General features: G+C 35.1%; 1 protein-coding gene across 30 annotated transcripts in view; it reads right to left on the bottom strand.

Annotated features, from left to right (window-relative positions):
* LOC121431809 (ankyrin-2-like) overlaps nt 1–21,584 on the bottom strand; it is a 132,919-nt gene that overhangs the window by 47,263 nt on the left and 64,072 nt on the right. For 19 of the 30 annotated variants that reach the window (XM_041629551.1, XM_041629552.1, XM_041629525.1 and 16 more), the window contains 13 exons: nt 19,122–19,279; nt 18,408–18,619; nt 16,363–16,567; nt 15,722–15,818; nt 14,605–14,833; nt 13,244–13,495; nt 12,478–12,531; nt 9,978–10,001; nt 7,802–7,822; nt 5,938–5,961; nt 5,230–5,280; nt 1,616–1,700; nt 159–362 (listed from right to left, as the gene is read on the bottom strand). In XM_041629551.1, coding sequence (XP_041485485.1) covers nt 159–362; nt 1,616–1,700; nt 5,230–5,280; nt 5,938–5,961; nt 7,802–7,822; nt 9,978–10,001; nt 12,478–12,531; nt 13,244–13,495; nt 14,605–14,833; nt 15,722–15,818; nt 16,363–16,567; nt 18,408–18,619; nt 19,122–19,279 — 1,616 coding nt within the window. Of the gene's footprint in view, nt 1–158; nt 363–1,615; nt 1,701–5,229; nt 5,281–5,937; nt 5,965–7,801; nt 7,823–9,977; nt 10,002–12,477; nt 12,532–13,243; nt 13,496–14,604; nt 14,834–15,721; nt 15,819–16,362; nt 16,568–18,407; nt 18,620–19,121; nt 19,280–21,584 lie in introns of all 30 variants that reach the window. The other 11 variants (XM_041629534.1, XM_041629529.1, XM_041629527.1 and 8 more) reach the window with 11 other exon arrangements.

Genomic DNA, 21,584 nt, shown 5'->3' with positions numbered 1-21,584 from the left:
CTAAGCGTTAGAAACGCTTTCTCGAGCAGAAGCCAGGGAAACAATAATAGTGGGCCTCAGAATAGATTATTTCTAGCTGTCTTCAGGAAATTTTAGATGGTCATTATCGAAATAAAGCAAGGATGGTAAGAAAATTTGGAGGCTTCATCCAAACTTACTTGTTGCATCTTTGCCTTCTTGCTCCGCCCAATTGTGCAGCATAACAAAGGCTTGTTCTGGTCTGTCATCATTCTCCCTCTCGATGGCCTTGAGTTCTCTCTCGTTAAGACCTAACTCACGGCCAAGGTCCTGCCATTGATCTCCTACCTGGTTGGCTACGTCCCACAACCTGATTTCAGCTCTCTGGTGGGCGCTCTTCGGACCTGCACGTACAAGCATGACATGACAACAGTCTAGTTTGGTACTTCCTCAACATTTCACATTTAGAGTGAAGTTGATGGCCAGGATGAAAATGTATTAACATTCTAACAAATGTTTCCTTGCCACTATGGCAACAACCATGTCAACCTTGAATATGATTGGCTACTGAGCCCTGTTACCGTGGTAGTTACCATAATGACAAAGTTACAATAGTTGTAACTCTTTATGAAATAGATCCTTGTACGTTTCCTGCTGGCAAACGTTTCAAAATTGTACAGCCAATGACAGGAATAACTTCCTTGATTTTGACATTGTTGCCCACGACTACCGGGTGGTCCCTATACAAAGCCTATGAGAAATACAGAATAAAGTAAACAGTCTATGGAAATTACAGGATTCAGTAGTCAACAGGTTAACCTATTACCCACTGAAACCAGGGGGCCGTTTCATAAAGCTGTTCATAAGTTAAGAGCGACTTTAAGAACGACTGGTGATCCTTTCTTACACGTCATACCATCGCCAATGGTGTATATCGTTTACCAAATGAAAGGATCACCAGTCGTTCTTAAAGTCGTTCTTAACTTACGAGCAGCTTTATGAAAGAAACACCCACCAGGGGGGTGTTTCACAAAGATTTAAGTATGATTTAGAGTCGCACTTAAATGTCTAGTTGCGCGCAGTATAAAAGGCATGACAGCATTGGTCAGATCACGCCAAGAAGACGCGCACTACTGCGTATTGATCAATAAGAATGCGCGTTGCATATCATGTACGCGTCGACATTTAAGTGCGACCTAAGTCATACTTAAATCTTTGTGAAACACCCCCCAGGTGATACAGGTCTGCAAAAAGCCTGTCTTTCAAAGAGTTACGATTGATTCCATCAATCGTAACTCTATGGATATCCATCAGTGTCATTTTTTCTACAGGAAATTTGCAAATGTCCTTTGTAAACAAAGGCAAACACACCAAATTGTCAAGAAAACTATGAATTCATGAATATTCGTCATATCTAGAAAAATATTTTGAACTAATATGCATTTTAGATGTGGCCGTTACAGGCTTTCCATAGTTGAAGTTGATCCGATCAAAGACAACTCTTTGTCAGACATGGCACTGGTGTTCCCTTCACAACTCCATTGGAATTAAATAATTTGGTAGTCAAAACGGGTTAAACAATTGCCTACTGGATCTGGGTGCACACTTACTAAGCCTATAGAAATGAAATCATTTGGTAGTCAAGGGGTTAACTCACTCATTGAGGGGTCTTGTAGGAATGTGTACTTCTTGCGTAGTTTGATTGATGCGAAGTTGAGATTGCTTGGAACTCCATCCTGTTCCTGTATAAATCAAAGAAAATCAAGAAACAAAAAATTGATTACTGACCAAACACTGCCTGTAAATGTGCAAATAGAACCCCAAGAAATCAACAACAAATATCAACCAGTTGCCTAATGACACTGGGTAGTCCCCGACTAAAGCTTATGGGAAATTCAGACTTTGTGTGGCCTGCAATATGCTCTCAGGTCCATGTAAATTGCTCCCAATCTTGTTAATGGAGCAGTCATATTTCCCCTATGCCGTACGGCGAGTAGAAAACCAGCCGTTTTAACATTTTTGTGTACGAGCTACATATAGGTTGTTTGAATAATAATGAATAAAACGGCAGTTTTCAACTCGCCGTACGGCCGCTGTAGGGGAAATGTGACTGCCCCATTACTCTGAAGGCCATCGAGAATGGATAGGGTTTTTTTTTTTCAGATAAGGCGATTTCAAGTTTTGGGTTGACCTTCTGGTGTTGGTGCTAAATAAGTGTTTACATTAGCACAGCACCAAATTTGAAATCAAGAGGATTCTGGGATGAATCTCAATCAGTGTGGAGAAATCAATGATGCGATCTGGATCTCTTTTGTAAAATAAGGTGTTGGAAGTAAGGGAAGATGATCACATTGGGTGATTTCAAGTCCGGTGTTGGTCTTGGTGTTGGACTGTTGGTGTTAGTGTTGAAATTTGGATTGCTTCCCCTAGCTCCAAAACGAATTCAGATTTAGTAAAACTTATTTAGATCACATGATTGACATCTGAACAACTAGTGAGTGACTTTTCGGGACCATCTTCATGTTTGGTGTTATAATCGTGTAAAACTTAACCTAACACCAACACCAAATGGTCAACACTGAACTTGAAATCACCTATTGTGCTTCCAACACCAGCATTACACCACAACCTCAAATCAACAAATGTGATACATGCAGTGATGAGGGATTGTGTTGGGTATTGAGGTAAAGGTGAATTATATTTTGGCTAAATGCGCAGATTATTCCATTAGATCCATTTTCATCGGAGCAATTATCATGGAATTGTCTTTGAATAAAAAGTGGATGTACATGTCAGTTTTGCACCTCGAGCCTAGATGTATTTTATACATTGCATTCATTTTCTCAAAGTTTTACATTGTGGTGGGGTTTTTTTGCCAATTCCCTATTTTTAACACATTGATACTACTTTAGATCTTGCACACAACATATTAAAAGAAAAAAAAATGAATATCAACACCAAATAAACAACTACTATAATAAAAAGGACAAAACACCATTTTTCTAACAAAGACAACAAAAGTGAAAACGGACGCAATTAAAAAAATAATGTACAGGGTTGATATAAATATCCAATCAAAATTTAGGTGGCAATATTCAAGACATCACGATGATAAAAAGATTTAGATTTTGTTTCCATCTTTAAAGAAAAGTGGAAAAGTTCACTTAAAAGTTTTACATCATTTCTATGGTTTCTCGCTTAATTATATAAAGATATTTATTACAGGTTGGTGTAAAAATTATATATTGCTATCATTGAGCATAAAATAAAGAACATTTTTAACTACAAATAGGAAATGGACACAACATGCAAAGTTGACATACATTCCATTGCAATCATTCCAAATAATTTAGGATAAAAACATTCAACTACCCAAGGATAATAAAAAGAAAATATGATGCAATAAACCATAAACTATTCAAATGTTATTAAGGTAGAAACCAAATGAACACATGCAAAAACATGTTATAAAATAATACTACTGTTACATCTACATCAAGCAAATATATACCAAGTAAACATTTTCATCAAATTCATTGACATAAGAGCACATCTACAATTAGAACCGTCTATTTGTAGGCTTCTAGAAATAATGAGCATTTCATTCAGGAAGAAGCAACAATGGGAATATATACCACTTACTATTTATTACATATACATTTATAAATGAGAATATATATTTCACAGGTTTACACTTGAATACCTTTTATTGTAAATGTTATGAAGAAATTTCCACCATGGTAATGAATGAAGTAAAATCAGAATGAGGAAAAATAAGTAAATTAGATTCATGAATACTATATTCACTTCATATCCAAATGGCATCAAAGAATATAATCAATCAAGAAATATGTTTCGCACAACTTTACATTTCAATCTCTAACTCTTATCTTTTAAATCAAATTATTGAGAATTCCAGATGAAACATAAAATCACTCTACACGTTTTATTCAGCGTAGATCAACTGTGACCTACACGAATAACACTGTTTTCATGGTAACTATCTGTTAAAACAATGAAATTAGCTGTAATCAACACATTCATATAATTCAGTACAAAGAACCATTAAATAAGTCTCTGTGATTTAAAGTACATGTAGTATACAAGGTATTCTTTAAAGACCTAGACCAGACCCGAAAGTGAAACTGACAAATCATATACCAATCGAAAGTTTATAAACTACTTAACACAGAAATGCAAGCTTTATGCATTTTCACCGCTTAGTAGCCTAGTATTTTGCATAACAGCTCCAATTGTTGGGCTTTGAAAATAAGCTCTCTTGTACATGCTTTCACCGGCCTGAATACCGTGACATCATCATGTTGTGTTAGAAGCGTTGTGATTCCATGGAGTAGTATAATGAAAAACTGGGTGATTTTTCCGCTTTTCAGATTATGCGTTTTATTTTTTTTTTCACTTCTATCACCTAGAGATATATTTTCCTACAAGCATAATTTTATGAAATTTACAGCTTTTGACTACTTTGACCAAATTTCATTTCCTGTTTATTTGGCGCAACTTTCCAATTCTATCTGCATTCAGATAATGTGTAACAGATTTTCCTGACATAGCAATTTAGGCCAATAAGAGCCAAACAAAGAAATCACCAAAAAAATCTAATGAAGAGTTGTAGGTTTCCATCCATTTGAGCATTGCATACTTGCCATTGTCAGTTTTTCCACTAATTGAAAAAAAAAATGAATTCAAAATCTGAAAAGCAGAAAAATTACCCTTTTTTATGTATAAACCTATGGAATCACAATGCTTCGAACAAAGCATGATGTCACAGTCTTTATGCCAGTGAAAAGCATTTAGAAGACTCTAGTCAAAATCCCCCTCAAAACCCATTGCTTTTAGTTTTTCTGTAGCAAAATACTCAGCTGTAATGCAGGGAACATGCACAAAACTACATTGTTGTACTATGTAGCTTATGTATTTCCAATTTGTTGAATTCACTTTTGCTTCGGGCTGGGTCTTTAACAAAAAATGTTTTCAGAGAAAAATATCGCAATCATTAAAAAAAAAAGGTTTGAGTTTCTAATACTACTAAAACTAGCTAAACTTCAACTTCTCAAAATAATTTGTTTCAAGCATACTTCCCAAGTTGGGTAATATTTTGGTACAACTCTATTGATTTCTTTATACTTCATAACATGTCATTCTTCAAAGTTTATAGATATTGAAAATAAGATCTATTGCCCCTTTTTTAGAGGGAAATAAAAAAAATAATAATAATTAACATTAAAGTGGTATTGTGTTCTATACATGTACCTTGCTTCCATCCTGGTATTCTTCGATACTCGTGAGCGAATACAACTCTTTCTGTTAGAGGAACACAAGTTGCAGATTTTGCAATAAAAAAAAATGTTGCATTTAAGAGTAAAATAAGAGCAAATACACCTTCAACTGAGAGCATTCCAGTATGCTGGCAACTATCAAATTTAAAACAATTTGAAATTAACCTGTAGTTGTAACCTAACATATATAAGCTTATCAAGTTTACAATACTAAGCAATTTAACTACCTGATTTTTATATGATACACTGCATATAACTTTTACCTCTCACTTTCTCCCAAACCGCCCTCTCCCATAAACATTCATATCTACCGCTGATATCTCTCCTTCCAAATCTGAAACATATTCCTTGCTTTGATACCGACACTTGATTTGAGCCTAATCAAACAATTCAGGGCCATTTTAGATGACCTATTAAAGATCTTATCTACATAACCCTTTCGATAACTTCATAAAGTACGCAAAACCAGAAATTAGTACAGTAACACTACATAGAATATATCTCTTTGAGTCCCAAATTAACCGTGCAAACATGCCCATACTCATTTAACTCCAAACATTTTGTTATTGTTGCATTAATAAAACATCCAAATCATTTTACCAAATCATTTCAAATAATCTCAATATGGCAAGTAAAATCAACTGAAAGCATGCCAAAAGGTCAAAGGTCGTCGTCAAGATACCTTTGTGAACATCTTTTGCTCTTTCTGCTGAGCCGAGCCGGACAAATAAAAGGAAAGATATGAGGAAACAAAAAAAGGAATAAAACATGGAGTGACATCCATTGTTTATAATACTTCAAGTAACAATAACCTCATGATAAACTAAAGATCTGAACTAAATTGATACAGGCATGCATATTAGGACAAGATCACGACTTTAAAACACAAACTTATTTACTGATATCACATTTCTATCAAATGCCTGGGTGATCAATAATGAATACATTATGTAAAACTACGCATCACAACCTTTGGCATTGCAAATACCCTGCAAAATAAGTTTGCAGGTCCTTAATATTTTCCTAGAATTTTTACACCCGGGTGGGGAGTAGTAATTGAGGATAAATGCCTAGATAAGGTTCACACATCCAACCATGCCATTTAAAGTTGCAAGAATGTACACCCTTGTACTTCCTCGGTGAGAATTCTCTTCAAGAAAAGCAAAGAAAGACGGACCCTGTCTTTCATAGAGTTATAACTGATCCAATCAATCTCAACAAGGAATTTGCACAATCTCCTTGGTAAATAAAGCGAATCACACTGAATCTTCAAGAGGATGATGAATGTATAAATATACATCATCAGAGCGTTTCATGAAAGTTGTCAGCACTGGCAAGTTGGCTTTGCCCGACAGTTACCATAGCAACAGTCAGAGGCAAGTGCCTCACAGCCAATCAAAACCAAGGATTTCACTGAAATTGTCCGCACTGACAATTTAGTCAGTGCTGACAACTTTGATGAAACACCCCCATATCTAGAAAATATTTTGAAAAAATTTGCATGTTAGATGTTGATCCATAGTTGTGGTTGATCAGATCATGTGTAACTCTTTGTAAGACGAGGTCTAATGTTAATGGGTCCAAGTTTTTTTATATAAAATTTCAGAAAGTTTATGACAATTGTTGTGATATAATTGTCCTAATAGCAATACCACAAAAACATTATTGAAGGTTTTGGTCTAAAGCCGTTGCCTGAAATCAATGAGAAAATCTTGATTTGTTCAAGTTTACTTCACTTCTTACACATGGGGGGGGGGTCTATATGGACCAATGGATAAATGCAGTTTTCATTTCGAATCACCCTGGCATTTTTTGTGTGTAAACAACTATAATTAATTACACTGCAAAAGTTTAACACATAACTGTTGGGAGGTAGCACATTTTACAACTAAATGAAGCATCACCATTGTGCTGAGGGTGTAAATGAACATTTTAATCCCCCTAGGAACTTTGTCCTGATAATTTTATTTAATTTGCATTAATTAATATTAATCAAGAATAAGTGTACATTAACAAATACTTGAATATGCAGAAATCATGGTAGTTTTGTGATTTTTGAAGAAAAAAAATCTTTTATACAAATTTGTTCTATGAGTTATGTTTAGCAAGTCAATTATGCTACTTTCATTATATTGGGTGGAATAACATTATGTACAGGTTTGATGCAAATCTATTGTTGTGCAGGTACCATGATATTCATTGTTAAATTTAGATGGAGATTATGGTAGCCAAATACTTTTTTCACTGAATCCATAAAAGCAGTAAACACATGTAAGACAGGTGTTGCTACATGACAAAAGAACAATAAATGAACGATGAAATTTCAACTTCACTCATGAAATCTACAAAAAAAATATAAAAAAATAAAGGGAAATAAATCAAACACAATACAAATGGAACTATATATCTACTAATGACCAAACAATGGTCCTTTGCCTCTTGGATATTGTTGCTAAATAAAATGGCCAAAGATTGTAAGATGGTAGGGTATAAAACGGGAAGGGTGCTAATGGATAGGGTGCCTCCGGTTTTCAATTTTGTTTTACCTGGGTTGTGTATTGTTCTCGCTGTGAAAATGGAATTACAAGATATAATATAGAAAGCATGATGGAAACTTGACAAAACTGCACAATTTTATCAATACATGGGACTACACTTAATCAAGGATATATATGATATCACTTTTGAAGTTGGCCTATCCTACACATATAAAGCTTTAGGAAACATTATTACAAGAGTACATATATGTGCAAGAACAACTGAAACCCAGAGCAGTTTATTTCTTTTTTTGTAAATGTAATGATCATTATTTATATTTCATTCTCTTGAATATTTCAATATATTTTCTACTCCTCAAATTGCATATGACTAGGGGAGCGTTTCATGAAACTTGTCAGACTTTTTATTTGACAAGTCCCATTTTGTTCGCCATAGGAACTGTGCTTCTCAGCCAATTAAAATCAAGGAAAGATGTCATATCTGACAACTTCGCGGATGGAAATGTTGATGAAACGTCCCCAGGAATGACAAAATCATAAACCCAGAATATGAATCCTGCTTGGGTTCAGTGCTTTATTTTGTTATACTATCGCAGCATACCCAATAAAATCAAACATCAAAGTACCTGAACTGATATGGAAGGGTGCAATAAATAATCATATGTTTAAATTGGCCAAACTGGTCTTATCTGTCAGTTTTCTTTCCAAATTTCTGAGCTAGCCTCATGAGTATCTTTGAATGGTGATGCTGATGTTCCCACACCAGGATTATTACTAATATTATTGAATGAACATAGATCTACATTCTGTTAGGAGTTGAAAATGAAAATCAGATTGCCAATTTGAGGAAGTAAATCAGATTCATTTTGATCATAAAAAACCTAAACTGCTTTGAGTGTACAACGAAATAAAGTGAAAATAGATTTACTACAGATTCATTTAGTGAGTAATATGAACTGAACATGTAAGACTCATACCGAATACATAATGGTGTATCAAATATCATAAATTGTTAAACAAATATGTATCCTTTCAAGTGCATATACAATTCATCATATAGATGTTTTAGAACCAAATATGGCTTAAAGGGGAAGATCACCCTGAAATCAAGTTGGTTTATTTAAAAAAAGCAAAAGAGAAGCATATTGATGAAGATTTGTCAAAATTCCAGCACAGAATTAAAGACTTATGGATTTTGTTAGGTCACATGATTGCAGTTACCAATATGATATGTATATTCTTAGCCCTTTGTGCGCCTTGAGCACTCTACAGAGTGGATTTGGTGCTTTATAAGTCATATTATTATTATTATCAGTAGTAGTAGTATTATATGCAATATCCATATTTTAATGTTTCGCAATCACTTTAAACCATTTTCACATCTAGACATGAATGACATTGACATATATGTAACTTGTCCAATGAGATATTCATTCCAATTGAGAAAATGATGTTGTGTGTTTCATAGCACATAGCATATGGGGTAGCTGCTCGCATTTGACATTATCATATAACTTCAATCATCCAGAAGTCAGTTGTTTTTTCATGGATTTCGTTAAACCTTCACTGGTGGATTTCTCTTGATTACAACCAACAAGATGTTTGGGTGAAGTTACAATTCAACTAACATTTCATTAAACTGTATACATCACTATTTCATAAAAAAATCTCTATACAATTTAAAATAGAATAAAAAAAAACATAAAACTTTACAAGCAATCTACATATTGAATTGGGGATAGTTTTATTCCGTACTTAAAATTTCAGTAATTCAATACCCCAATCCTCTGTGCACACTATACCAATGAAGTTTATTGATTGCATCTCAAAATAATCTTGAATTTACTGGTTTTTAAAATTCAAACTACTGAAAACTTTCCAAAAAATATCTGATGTTCATGTCATTGATTGATTTTTTATTTTTTTTCCTCGGGGTGGGGGGGATTTTGAAATTTTCTTAAAGATCGCTTTAAATGAACATTCCATGACTTTCAGCAAAGATACATCAAATGCATTTTTAATTTTTAATCATATTTGTTTCTAATGTGTTATGAAGTTCCCCCTTGTTCATAAGGATACTAACGCAATTAATTGTCCCAGAGTCAAAACGGGGTGATTTTGTTTTTCTCGAGTCTCTGGAAACTATTAATTTGCTAGTTAACAATTTCAATTTGTACTTCTTCAAAATGAATATCACAACATGCAATCAAACATTCATTCATACCTCGCCCTTTTCCATCTTGTACTCCTGATGGTGAAAAAATAAGTTGATAAAAAAAGATGAAAATATGTATGAAATTAAGATACAAAGACATAGTACTTTGTGAAATAGAAAAGGCATGCTGTCATTTGAACAATAAAAAATGTGCACAAAGATATAAAGCTTTAATATATGCATTTTTTTTATCATAGTTCCATACATTGCTATTTCTTTAGTTCTACTGGTTATTATAGTCCTATACATTGCTCTGTCTCATTGCACAAGAAATATTGGTTTACAAGAGTTCCCGTATAGTTGACTTCAATCCTATACAATTACTATCAATAAAATAGCTTAAAAAGATCATACCACCAAAACTGCAGGTTAAAAAAAAATCACTGCATGCATTACTACTTATAAAGTTCAACACTGATACTAAAGCACAAAATATTCAACAGGGCTCCATTTCACAAAGATTGTTATCAGCATATTGATATGCAACAATTAAGGTGATTTGATTGGCTAAGAAGTTAAGTCAATACTCATTGTTTGAAATCATGCTTGTGATCTGTTATGGAATAGGGCCCTGGTTTTAAATCTGTGTTTAATCATACCAGATTATTTTTAAACATTATCACATTTGTTGATGAAAAGAGGGCCATTCAAACAGAAGTATATCAAATAAATTTGAAAACAAAATTATCAATTTAAACAAAAAATGCAAAAACAAATAAGATATAGCACACATGTTCATCAAGCAACAGCTACATTTGGTGCAAACATATATTTGGCTAGCTATCATCTCGATCTACGCCAGTGAAGTAAAAATAAACCATGCTCCTCAAGATGACCCCTGCGTTCCCATGGCGATGACCTTGCATGCGATGTCCACAGCTATCCCATATGCCGTTTCATAATATACACCCCTATTTCTAATTTCAAAAATCGCCAATTATAGCACAGCAGATTTGCAGATATCATGCTCAACACCGATGGACCCTCCAAGATGACTAAAATTAAATTTTTAATGTAAGTTAGTGATATCTAAATATCTGTCCAAACCAGATAAACATTCTGAGAATGTTTCACTTTAATTAACCTGATGGAGACTGATATATATACATATATATATATATACAGTGCATTTCCGAAAAAAACAAAACCGAGATTTTTCGATGATTTATCATAACTTAATCACGAATACAATAGACAAATGGCCTACCAATGTAAAGCTTAGAATCTCCACTTTATCTGATGTTACTTAGATTATTCCTCATTTATGCATGAGTGAGCAAAAACAATTTGAAAAAAGGATACCAAAAACTCATTTGGCGGGGTTTTGAATTTCAAAAAGAAAATCACATGCCTAAAAAGTTCAATATCTGCTCTTTTATTTGATACCTTAATCACAAAAAATGGTCAAGAAATATCAATGTTCTGGTTATTTGAAATAAGGCTTGTATATCCATAATTTCATTAAATAAACGTGTTTTCACCAGTTTCCCACAGAAGCTATCGCATGGTGAACAAAAGACTTAATTCATGGCTGATCGTCAACAAAACGGAGTGTCAAGTGAGTTTGAATGCTAACCTGGAGAACCTCTTCATTTTATAAAATTATTGAAATTCAAGCCTTATTTCAAATAACCAGAACTTTGTTATCCCTTGACCATTTTCTGTAATTGAGGTATCAAATTAAAGAGCAGATATAAAACTTTTAAAAAATGTGGTTTTCTTTTTGAAACCCAGATACAGCCCACCAAAAGACTTTTTGGTATCCCCTCTTCAAATTGTTTTTGCTCACTCATGCGTGAGTGAGAAATAATCTAAGTGATTTCAGATGAGAGAGGAGATTCCAAGCTTTACAATGGTAGGTCATTTGTCTATTGTATTTGTGATTAAGTTATGATAAATCTCGGTTTCGTTTTTTGTGGGACGCGCTGTATATATACATATACATGAAAAACACCTGTTATAGCAAAAATCATTCAGTATCTAATTGGTCAAAAGGTTATCTGCATGCATAGAACCTACAACCACTCTTCAGGATCAACCAAATGCGAAACCCTTGAGTGGTGTCCCATTTTCAAACCACTACACCAATACGCAAACTGAAATAATCATGCAAAGAATAGTACTCTACCAGTCTGCATGGTACAAATATATTGAACTTACACCAATATGTTCATGATAACTTTATTTGTGAGATACCTCGAATTTGAGAGGAAATAATCAAGACCCAAAAATCACCAGGACAGTACATTACGGTAAAAAAAATCTCAAAAAATTTCAGAGAGGAGAGAATAACAGGGCATTTTTTTGTAGATGGTTTTAATTTCTCGACAAAAATCAGTTTATTTCTGAGGTCTGAAGAACTTGAGTACCATGCAAACTGGAAACATGTGAGCAAAGCTACGATAAACTCAAAATACTACCAAAATAAAAGAAAGAAATAATAGTAATAATCGACCATCAAACTAAATACCACAACCAAATCATTGCAAATATCTAACATCCACAATACCTCATCTTCGCTTGATGATTCACTCTCGGTTTCGCTTTCGCTAGCTTTTTTCACCTTTTAGAGGCAACATTGGCATCGGAGGAAAAAACAAACAGTATGAAAACAGTTGAAACTAAGTTGAAAATGTATTTAACCTGGTTTAAAGAAAGTTGGTGGAAGGTCTTAAAAGAGTTTAGGAACTCACTTCCTACCAGGTATGAATGTGATGTATGTGTATGGAGAGTGGCAAATACATCAATACCATGTTTTCATTCATTACAATATAGAAAAACAACTTTAAGTCAATGCCATCTGAGAGATGTTGAGAAAAACAGCGATGAAAAATGAATGTTATGAAATACGTGGTGGGAAACAGGCGGGGTTCACAAAATTGTAAACATATCTGAACCATTACCATTATTAAAAAAAATATCAAGAACTGTCTGAAAAGAAAAACATTCCAAACATGGTATAGATATTCTAATATTTAATGTCTTTGGGCACATGGACTAAGTAAACAAAGGAAAAACAAATCTAACATGAGAAAGTTACTATTGGAATTTGTTCAACTGATTTTCCTTGTTTCTTTCTTTTTTTTTGCATTTTAATCTTGCAAATCAAGTTTTATAAAGGAATTAAAGAATGAACATAAACTGCAGAATACAAAGAAAAGGTTAAGGACCAATCCCGAAACACTTCACTAAGCTATCTAAAGAAGTGACATTACTTGTTTTACAAGAAAGAGAAAGAAGTCAAATTTAAGTGATGATTTTGGACATCGCCTTACCTTGACATACGATGGCATTGTGACGTTGAGGTTGCAAGCGGCCTTCTGGGGCGGAAGGCCTCTTGGCACCTTGGGCTCACGCATGAAAGACAGTCGACCACATCGCTCGGCCGACTGGTCGCGTACCCTGACGAAGAACGGTAGCCTGTTCTCATGGAAGGCGGTGAAGGCGAGGTTAAGTTGGTCACCAGACTTCTGTACAGGAACAAGGTTACCTGCCATCTCGATATAGACCGGTCTACTTTCTAGGACCTAGAAGGAGAGATGCAATTTGTGGAGCCATTGATGAGGGAATAATCACATCAAGGCAAATGACATCCAGAGATTTTCATGGGGTTTCTTATCTACATCATTAAGACGTGGTCCCACTGCACTTACGGATGCAGAGCATGTACAACAGAAAAGAATCTTGCCATCCGTTGTGAAACATCACATATCCGTTGTGTACTCTTTGCATCATGTTTCATGCGCTCTATATCCATTGAGCATCCATCCACCGTGATTTCATTGTTCACCCATTTTGTTCATTGTCTGGCGGGGATGAAAATGGATGGAGCCACCCCAAAATTTTGCTTGTCCACTGTATCCATTATGAATACGTTTTGTGTCTGTCGGCCAGTGGGACCAAGCATTTAGGAAATTGATTACAAAACTGTTTCTTTCATATCCTTGTCAATTATACATCCCAATTCAGAAGAAAACAGAGTGGACTACCATTTTCATCATTATTCATAAGTATGACACTTCTCTCCTAAGCACTACACACAAGTACAACACTAAAAATCAGAGTCAGTCAGTCACTTTGTAGTACAAAGTTTTAAACTCATTTTTGTTCCCATTAAACAAGGGTTGCCTGATTCACCTCAAATTAGCAGCAATCGCCCTTACTCCCTCCCTCCACTTTGCAAGATTCAGTGCATTCTCCATCCTCAACCCATCCCTGCTATTCTCCTACTCGGCTTGCCTTTTCCACATGTTCATTGGTATACCCTCCTCGAACTAACCACCTCTAACTTCAAAACCCTTTTAATAACATGCCCATTATCAAGGCTCCATACTAACTTTTAAACAAAATATTCTTGGTGGCCTGATTAGTCCACCAAAATCATTAATTTTATATTTTTGGTGGCCCACAATGCAAATTAGGTGGCCCTAAAACAATAGAAAACATTGCAATTTATCAAAACTTTGGTAGGCCAACTGGGCCACCAAGTGTGGGTTTTTACAGAGTTTAGGTGGCCCGACTCATTTTTGGTTGCCCTGGGCCACCGGGCCACTGCGAATGTTGACCCTGCCCATTATTCCTCCTCAGCACAGGCCCATACCACCGCATACCACCAACGCTCTCTCAGACTCCTCACCTCGACAAATTTACTCCTCGCCACTTCCTTGAAGTTCTCTTGTTGCTCTAGGGATTTGTCGCTCTTGTCGTCCGTCACGCAGAAGACGCGCACCCTCCCTTCGATGGGGTCGTGCGTCTTGGCATAGACGACAAACTTGGCCATGAAGGGAACTGCCTTGAGCTCTTGGTAGAGTTCTCTTGCAAAGTTACTCGCCTGGTCGATCTCTTTACAGTCCATTAGCCAAAATCTGCAGAGGGAATATTATCAAGAGCTTTGATGATGTGGTGTAAGGTTTTGTCTAAAAATGGTCGTTTATCAGGTACAAATAAATAAAAAGACCAATCAACACCAATACAAGCTTAAGTTAATACTCACTACCCATTACAAAAATAAGAAAAAATACATGAACAGAATCGAAAAAGAACATGACAATAGTGTATTTCTATAAATGGCTTGAGGTTGCTTTCTCTAAAAAGGTGTCATTTTAATTATTCTGATTTTACATGTAATATCTATTCACATAACTGGATCAAAGCACAAACAAATTTAAAAGATGAATTTGATCATTTGTGAATTAATGTAATGATAATAATATATTCAAACTAAGAGCGAATACATATACCCTGTCTTGAGCATGGCTTCATAGATCAGAGTTGGTCAAGCATTCAAGGAATTCCTTCCTGCCAGTACCCATTTAAAACACCTGGGTGAAGAGTGGCAAATGTAGATAAATGCCTTGCCAAATGAGGACAAGTGATGCAGTTGGATTTGATCCCCGGACCCTGAGGTGTAAGGCCTGAGGCCATCTTACAAAGAATTGCGATTGATCGGATCAACCACGACTATGGAAAGCCAGCCACGTCAACATCTCAAATACATGTTGTTCAAAATGTTTTTTATGAATGACCATAATTCACATATTCATCGTTTTCTTGACAATTTAGTATGCTTCTCTTTTTTTTTCAAAGGACAATGAGCAAATTTCCTAACGAAAAAATTATGGCATTGACAGATTTCCATTAATTTGATAGTGATCGGATCAGTCGTAACTCTTTGTAACACGGGGCTGTGGAGACATATAAACTCAATGACAACACTGTTCAGGTCGTTTCTGAAAGAACTGGATCACTCTTACCTTGCTGAGACTGTGGTTGTGAAGGAGACGCAGTCGTTAACGAAGGTCAGAGGAGTTGTACCGGTGATGTCTTCCCATTGCGCTGGTGCGGTTCCACCTAAAGGAGACAAGATCCAACACGGTTAATCATCATTGGTTATGAATGTATACACATTCATCTGAACACTATCTTTGCTTTGAAACACATAAGAATGTGAAAAGTTATGAATGTATATACATTCATCTGAACACTCTGTGCTTTGAAACACGTAGGAATGTGAAAGGTTGAACCGTAACTTTGGAAATATAGATCATGCTCAATAATAATATAGTGCTTAATACTCAGCGCTGCATACTATTACCCGGGCTTAGCACGGCTGCCCTGATCGGGCCCACAAGCATTCAAGGAATTCCTTTCTACCAGGTACCCATTTACTACACCTGGCTGAAGAGTGGCAAATGTAGATAAACGCCTTGCCAATACATGGAGGCAATTGTCTAACTACTAACTAATTTTTTTAAAACAACTTTTTTTTCAAACCTGTATTACTTATTTGACACTTATCGTAATCACAACTAACCAAACTCTGATCATTCATCTAAACAATACAATGATTCAGTATACAAATAATTAACCTACAAAAGCACATTTTCAGACATACCTGTAATACTACAGAGAAGCCTAAGAGTAGGGAAATCCCCTCCATACCCGTTGATTACCCCTTGGTTGTATGCCGTGGGTACGGGGATGGTTACCGTGATGGGTTTGTGGAATTTCCGGCGTCGTGGCTCGATGGTGACAATGGGGCTGACCATGACACGGTTTCCTAAGACCTTCTTGACGACATCGTTTCCAACTGGTTGAGCCTGAAAGGGGGAAAGTATGAAACATTTAATAGACAAATGGATCGATCAAAGGCTTGCATCGTGTCAAAGTTTCTTTCTTGCCTTCATCTGTGTAAATCAAAAGATTTGAAATACTATTGTATTTTCAATGCATGTGACATAAATATGACACAAGATTAAAAATATACTTAGCAATCATAAAAGTAATAAAAGCTGATTATGCGAAAACATACACATGCTGTTCATCATCACTCTCATTATCATCACCATCATCATCATCATCACCATCATCATCACCATCACCATCATCACCATTATCACCATCATCATCATCATCACACAATCATCACCATGACCATCATCACACCATCATCATCATTTTTCATACAACCCCCTCTCCACACACACGCACAAACACACACTCACAGTCTGAATACCATGTAATACGTGTTAAATCATTCCTAAATGGGTTAAAAATGGCTGTACAAAGAATTCTCCACCAAAATAAAATTATTGGCCACTCTGAAAATCTATCCATTGGGTGATTTCAAGTCCAGTGTTGATTGGTGTTGGAAGCACCATTTGGATTGATTCCCCTTGCTCCAAAACCTATCCTGCCTTTGTAAAACTGATCCAGATCACATTATTGACACCTCAACAACTAGTGAGTGACTTTTCAGGACCATCTTCATTTCATGTTAGGTGTTACACATGAAAAAATGACCTAACACCAACACCAAAAGCTCAACACTGAACTTATAATCACCCAGTGATGGCACTAACCTGTGATGTTAAATTAGTTTAATAAGCCTATGTTAATAATAATAATAGGCATTTATATAGCGCCATCTATCTAGAAATATTCTATTCCAAGGCGCACAAGAAAAGAGAGAATGAGAAAGTTTGGATGAGTGTCAAAGTGCCAATAACTAATACTGTTAGAAAAGATAAGATTTGAGTTTAGATTTGAAGATCTCCAGTGATTGTATAATTCTTAAATTTAACGGCAAATTATTCCAGAGAGAAGGTCCTGAGGCTGAGAAAGCTCGTGCACCATATGCTACACGTGTCTTGGGAGTTTTAAGAAGAGTTTTATGTTGCTTATTTATAACAAAATTATGATGGAAATCTCCATTTTCATTCTCTCACCTGTAGTCCCACTTTAATCTTTTAGTCAACACTGAACTTGAAATCACCCAGTGATGGCACTAACTTGTGATGTTAAATTACAGTTTAATAAGCCTATGTTTAAAAAAGTATTTAGATTTTCCGAGCATTATGCCGGATTGCCGGTTCATTTACTTCCACCGACTTGCCATCCATACAATACAATACAATGTTTTTAAAAATTGCTCCTATCACAGTCAGCTGCAGGACTCACCTGTTTTATAAGGCTTATTTCTATTATTTTTTTTTTGTTTAAGGTTTTCTGTCACTGTCCCATGACTCTGTTCCTGTGCCAGTTACAGAATTCCTTGATTTCTATTTAATTGTCACATAATTTAATTTATTCGTACTACATTATTTATTTGGATTTTTCAGTATTCTCTGGCTCGCCGTACTGGTGCTGGGGCGCGGGGCGACAGATTCAGTTCGCTAAATCTTGTTATGTGCCTCTGTAGTGGTGTGGGCGAGCTAGAGAGTGCTGAAAATTGGTTGGATTGTATACTGTTATTTTTGTACTGATTATTTATGTCTATGTTATGTCTGTATTTTGTATGTAATGTTGAATAAGTGTTGTCATGTAATTTTAGTGCCAGCAGAGGCCTAATTTCTGTGTTTTTACAGACAATAAATATTTGAATCTTGTTGCTTATTTATAACGAAATTATGATAGATATCTCTATTTTTATTCTCTCACCTGTAGTCCCACTTTAATCTTTTTGGTGAGGGTTCCTTCTGGGAACACTGCCTGGACCTGTGGAACGACCGTTGAGTTCAACATGCCTCCTGATGGACCGATGGTATTGGTCTCCTGGCGTACCCTTGAGATGATTGCAAAGTATTGTGGGAAATCCTTGGTCAAGATGCGGCACATGCGGCGGTCCGTCTGACCCTTGGACTGGTCATTGTCTAGGGAGAGAAGCAAATATAACTGTAGGCATAATCACTCTCAGATGGGTACTCAAATAACTATGAAACTGATTTCTACCTAATTTTCAAAAGTTCTTTTTTTTTTGCTGTCGAAAAGTCAGTAGAAGATGAAAGAAGAAAAAGATGGAATTCAGGAGGAAACATTGAAGGAAATGGTGGCCAAAGGGATGTACCAATTAGGAACAAAATAACATTATTCACGCATCTCGTTGTTTTTTTATATCCAAATGCTTCAAATATCATAAATCATTACCATTAATATGCCATAATACAAAAATCTAATGTCTCAACATATTGTTCAAAATATATTAATGACATTTAGTATTTGGATAAATAAGTATATCCCAAATTGAAATAGATAAAATTTATATTCTTTTTTATCAAAACTACCAGTGATAACATACCTACTTTACATGGAGAATGAAAATCACTTAAATGTGAAAAAAAAATCATGAAGAGGTCAAAGGTTAAAGGTCATTACCCTCCACATCATATCCCTCCATCGATTTCTGGATTTCCTCGTCTGAAGCATCCAAGGAATGCTCCTTCCACGTCTCCCCGGTCTCGCTGCGAAGGATCACGATCTCGCGCTCGTTGCCGCGAAGTGAGGCGAAGTGCGGCACCTCGATCAAAACCGGCCTGTTGTCATGGAGAATAGCATCATATAATGTTAATATAATTACACAGGAATGATTATATTGGATTTAGCCTAGGTTTGTTCTGTTACTGTGTAGGTATGTATATATTTTTTTTCTTTTTTCTGAGTTACCTTATGCTTATTCCTTTTCTATATACATGCAACCCATTAATAGATTATCCTATCCTTTTTTTCCTGTTTTCATGTAGAATGGAAAAATTATCATGGGGATGTAATGCAGCTTCCATAACAATTTGAAGACATATTCACCACAATTTTTCATTGATACTTTAATAGATTATCTATTTTTAGCCCACTTTCATCACTGCTTTAATAATGCCTAAATTCTGCCGCTGATTGGTAAGTAATCTAGTTAAAATTGTTGATGATATTAGGCTCCAACCAAATGAAAATATAAATATCACAAATTACACATCTATGTTTTAGCCCCATTAACAGCTTTTAATTTGAAACCTTCATATGCATGGATCCATAGAACTCTACTAACAGTTTTTTTTTCTATCTCAGTCATCTACTAATGTGATTTATCTCCAACTAGTCAAAAGCAGTGCGAATGTTTGTTCGTGAAGTTAAGTGATACAAGGAAGTGCAGCTAATGCATTTTTGTTTTTTGAAATATAAAATGTGTCAGGATTTGAAATGGTATTGACATGATAACATTGATCCTATACTAACACATGGGTCACAATGAGTTTTCCAGTCTAAAAAAATCCTTGGGTTGCTCTAGAAATTTAACCTTTGGTTTTAACTCTTTACCATTTAGTACTTGTACCACTTTGTATCGAACCATTAGACACTACAATCTTGTTCTGTAAATATATGACAGTTTATATCTTGACAACTCCTGGGGAAGGAGTCTAACAATCTTTGCAATCGTTCGATGATGAAGGATAAAATCAAAGAGCACTTCAAGACCATGCCTTAATGAGTATGATATAGAAACAAACAAACTGAAGTATGAGAGTATGGTTTTAGAACTAAAAAGAAAGAATTATGTAATGCCGCATCACACCATGCTTCTGGAAGAAAACTTTGTGATTAAATACGAGTATTCTGACTAAACTAGGGATAGGACTGAAAATCGAGTCAATCAAATCTCCCCAATTTGGGTTATTTTCCAGGCAATTTACCATTACCACTCTGATAAACTGAAAAATTCAGAGCAATAGATACTGGAAACATTAATGACAAACATTTATATAATTCGCATTTCCAAGTATTAGTTAACAGTATAATATAATTATATAAATATGAAGGGTATTAATTCGGGTACACATAAGATTAATATAGACAGAGGAAAAACACACAAAAGTAAATATGAAATAAACAATGTCTTGTGTTTGTTTTCTTTTGCAATTTACTTCTTAAGCTTAGGTAAAAGACAGGTGACTATGATTACGAGAAGTGTAGAAGTAACACAAAGCAACATGAACTCTGAAGTCATCATTCAAATATGTTAGATCTATGGGAAGTTCTTGATAAATAACATTGACAGAGGAAGATGGAAATGAGTGATTCAATGTTCTTCAATGAGAGGTTAGCAGGTGCATGTATATATATTACAAATATTTATATTATTTCAAAAAGATAATCAATGAACAACATGGCTTTATAAAAAATGACAGCATTTCATTTATCTTATCTTTAAAATGTTTAGTAGTTAAGATGCATTCTAACAAAGGTTATTGGAGTATGCATTGCTTATCATATCACTGGCATTAATTATTCATGTTATGGCTAAATTTCTATTTACTTACAAAAAAGGTAAAGATTCACCTTTCCAGACAAATATCTATTAAATAGAAAGCTGTACCTATGTCCTATCTGATTAGATGTATGAAAACTCTGGGAGGGTGGTTCGATCCACATGCTATTTCTTTGGAAAATTATCCAAACTATTTGCAAGCAAACTTTTGACTCTCTCCTGAAGAAATGACCATTTTTTAATTAAAAAAACATGCATCTGTTTATCTTTTTTGAAGATGAAAAGAATTCCTGACATAGCCAATTTAAACTAGACCATCAATAATGAAAAATTAAGAACCATTTAACAATCATTAATTATTCAACAATATCAAAAAGAATTTAGACGGAATTGGATATTATCAATTATAACCAATAATATGGTGACCCACAGGGATGTGTTGTGGGACCTATACTATGTGAATCTTAGAATAGTAGTGAAGGGTTCACTTTCTTGGGGGAAACTTGTGGACTATTCTTGTGCACTTAGACATGTGATCATATACATGTAAGAAACCATGCTGCACGGCAAAACCATGCACA

This window comes from Lytechinus variegatus, chromosome 18, assembly GCF_018143015.1.
Source record: "Lytechinus variegatus isolate NC3 chromosome 18, Lvar_3.0, whole genome shotgun sequence".
In the NCBI taxonomy this organism is placed as follows: domain Eukaryota; kingdom Metazoa; phylum Echinodermata; class Echinoidea; order Temnopleuroida; family Toxopneustidae; genus Lytechinus; species Lytechinus variegatus.
Note: the sequence above shows the minus strand (reverse complement) of the source record. Positions and strands in the feature narration are given on the sequence as shown.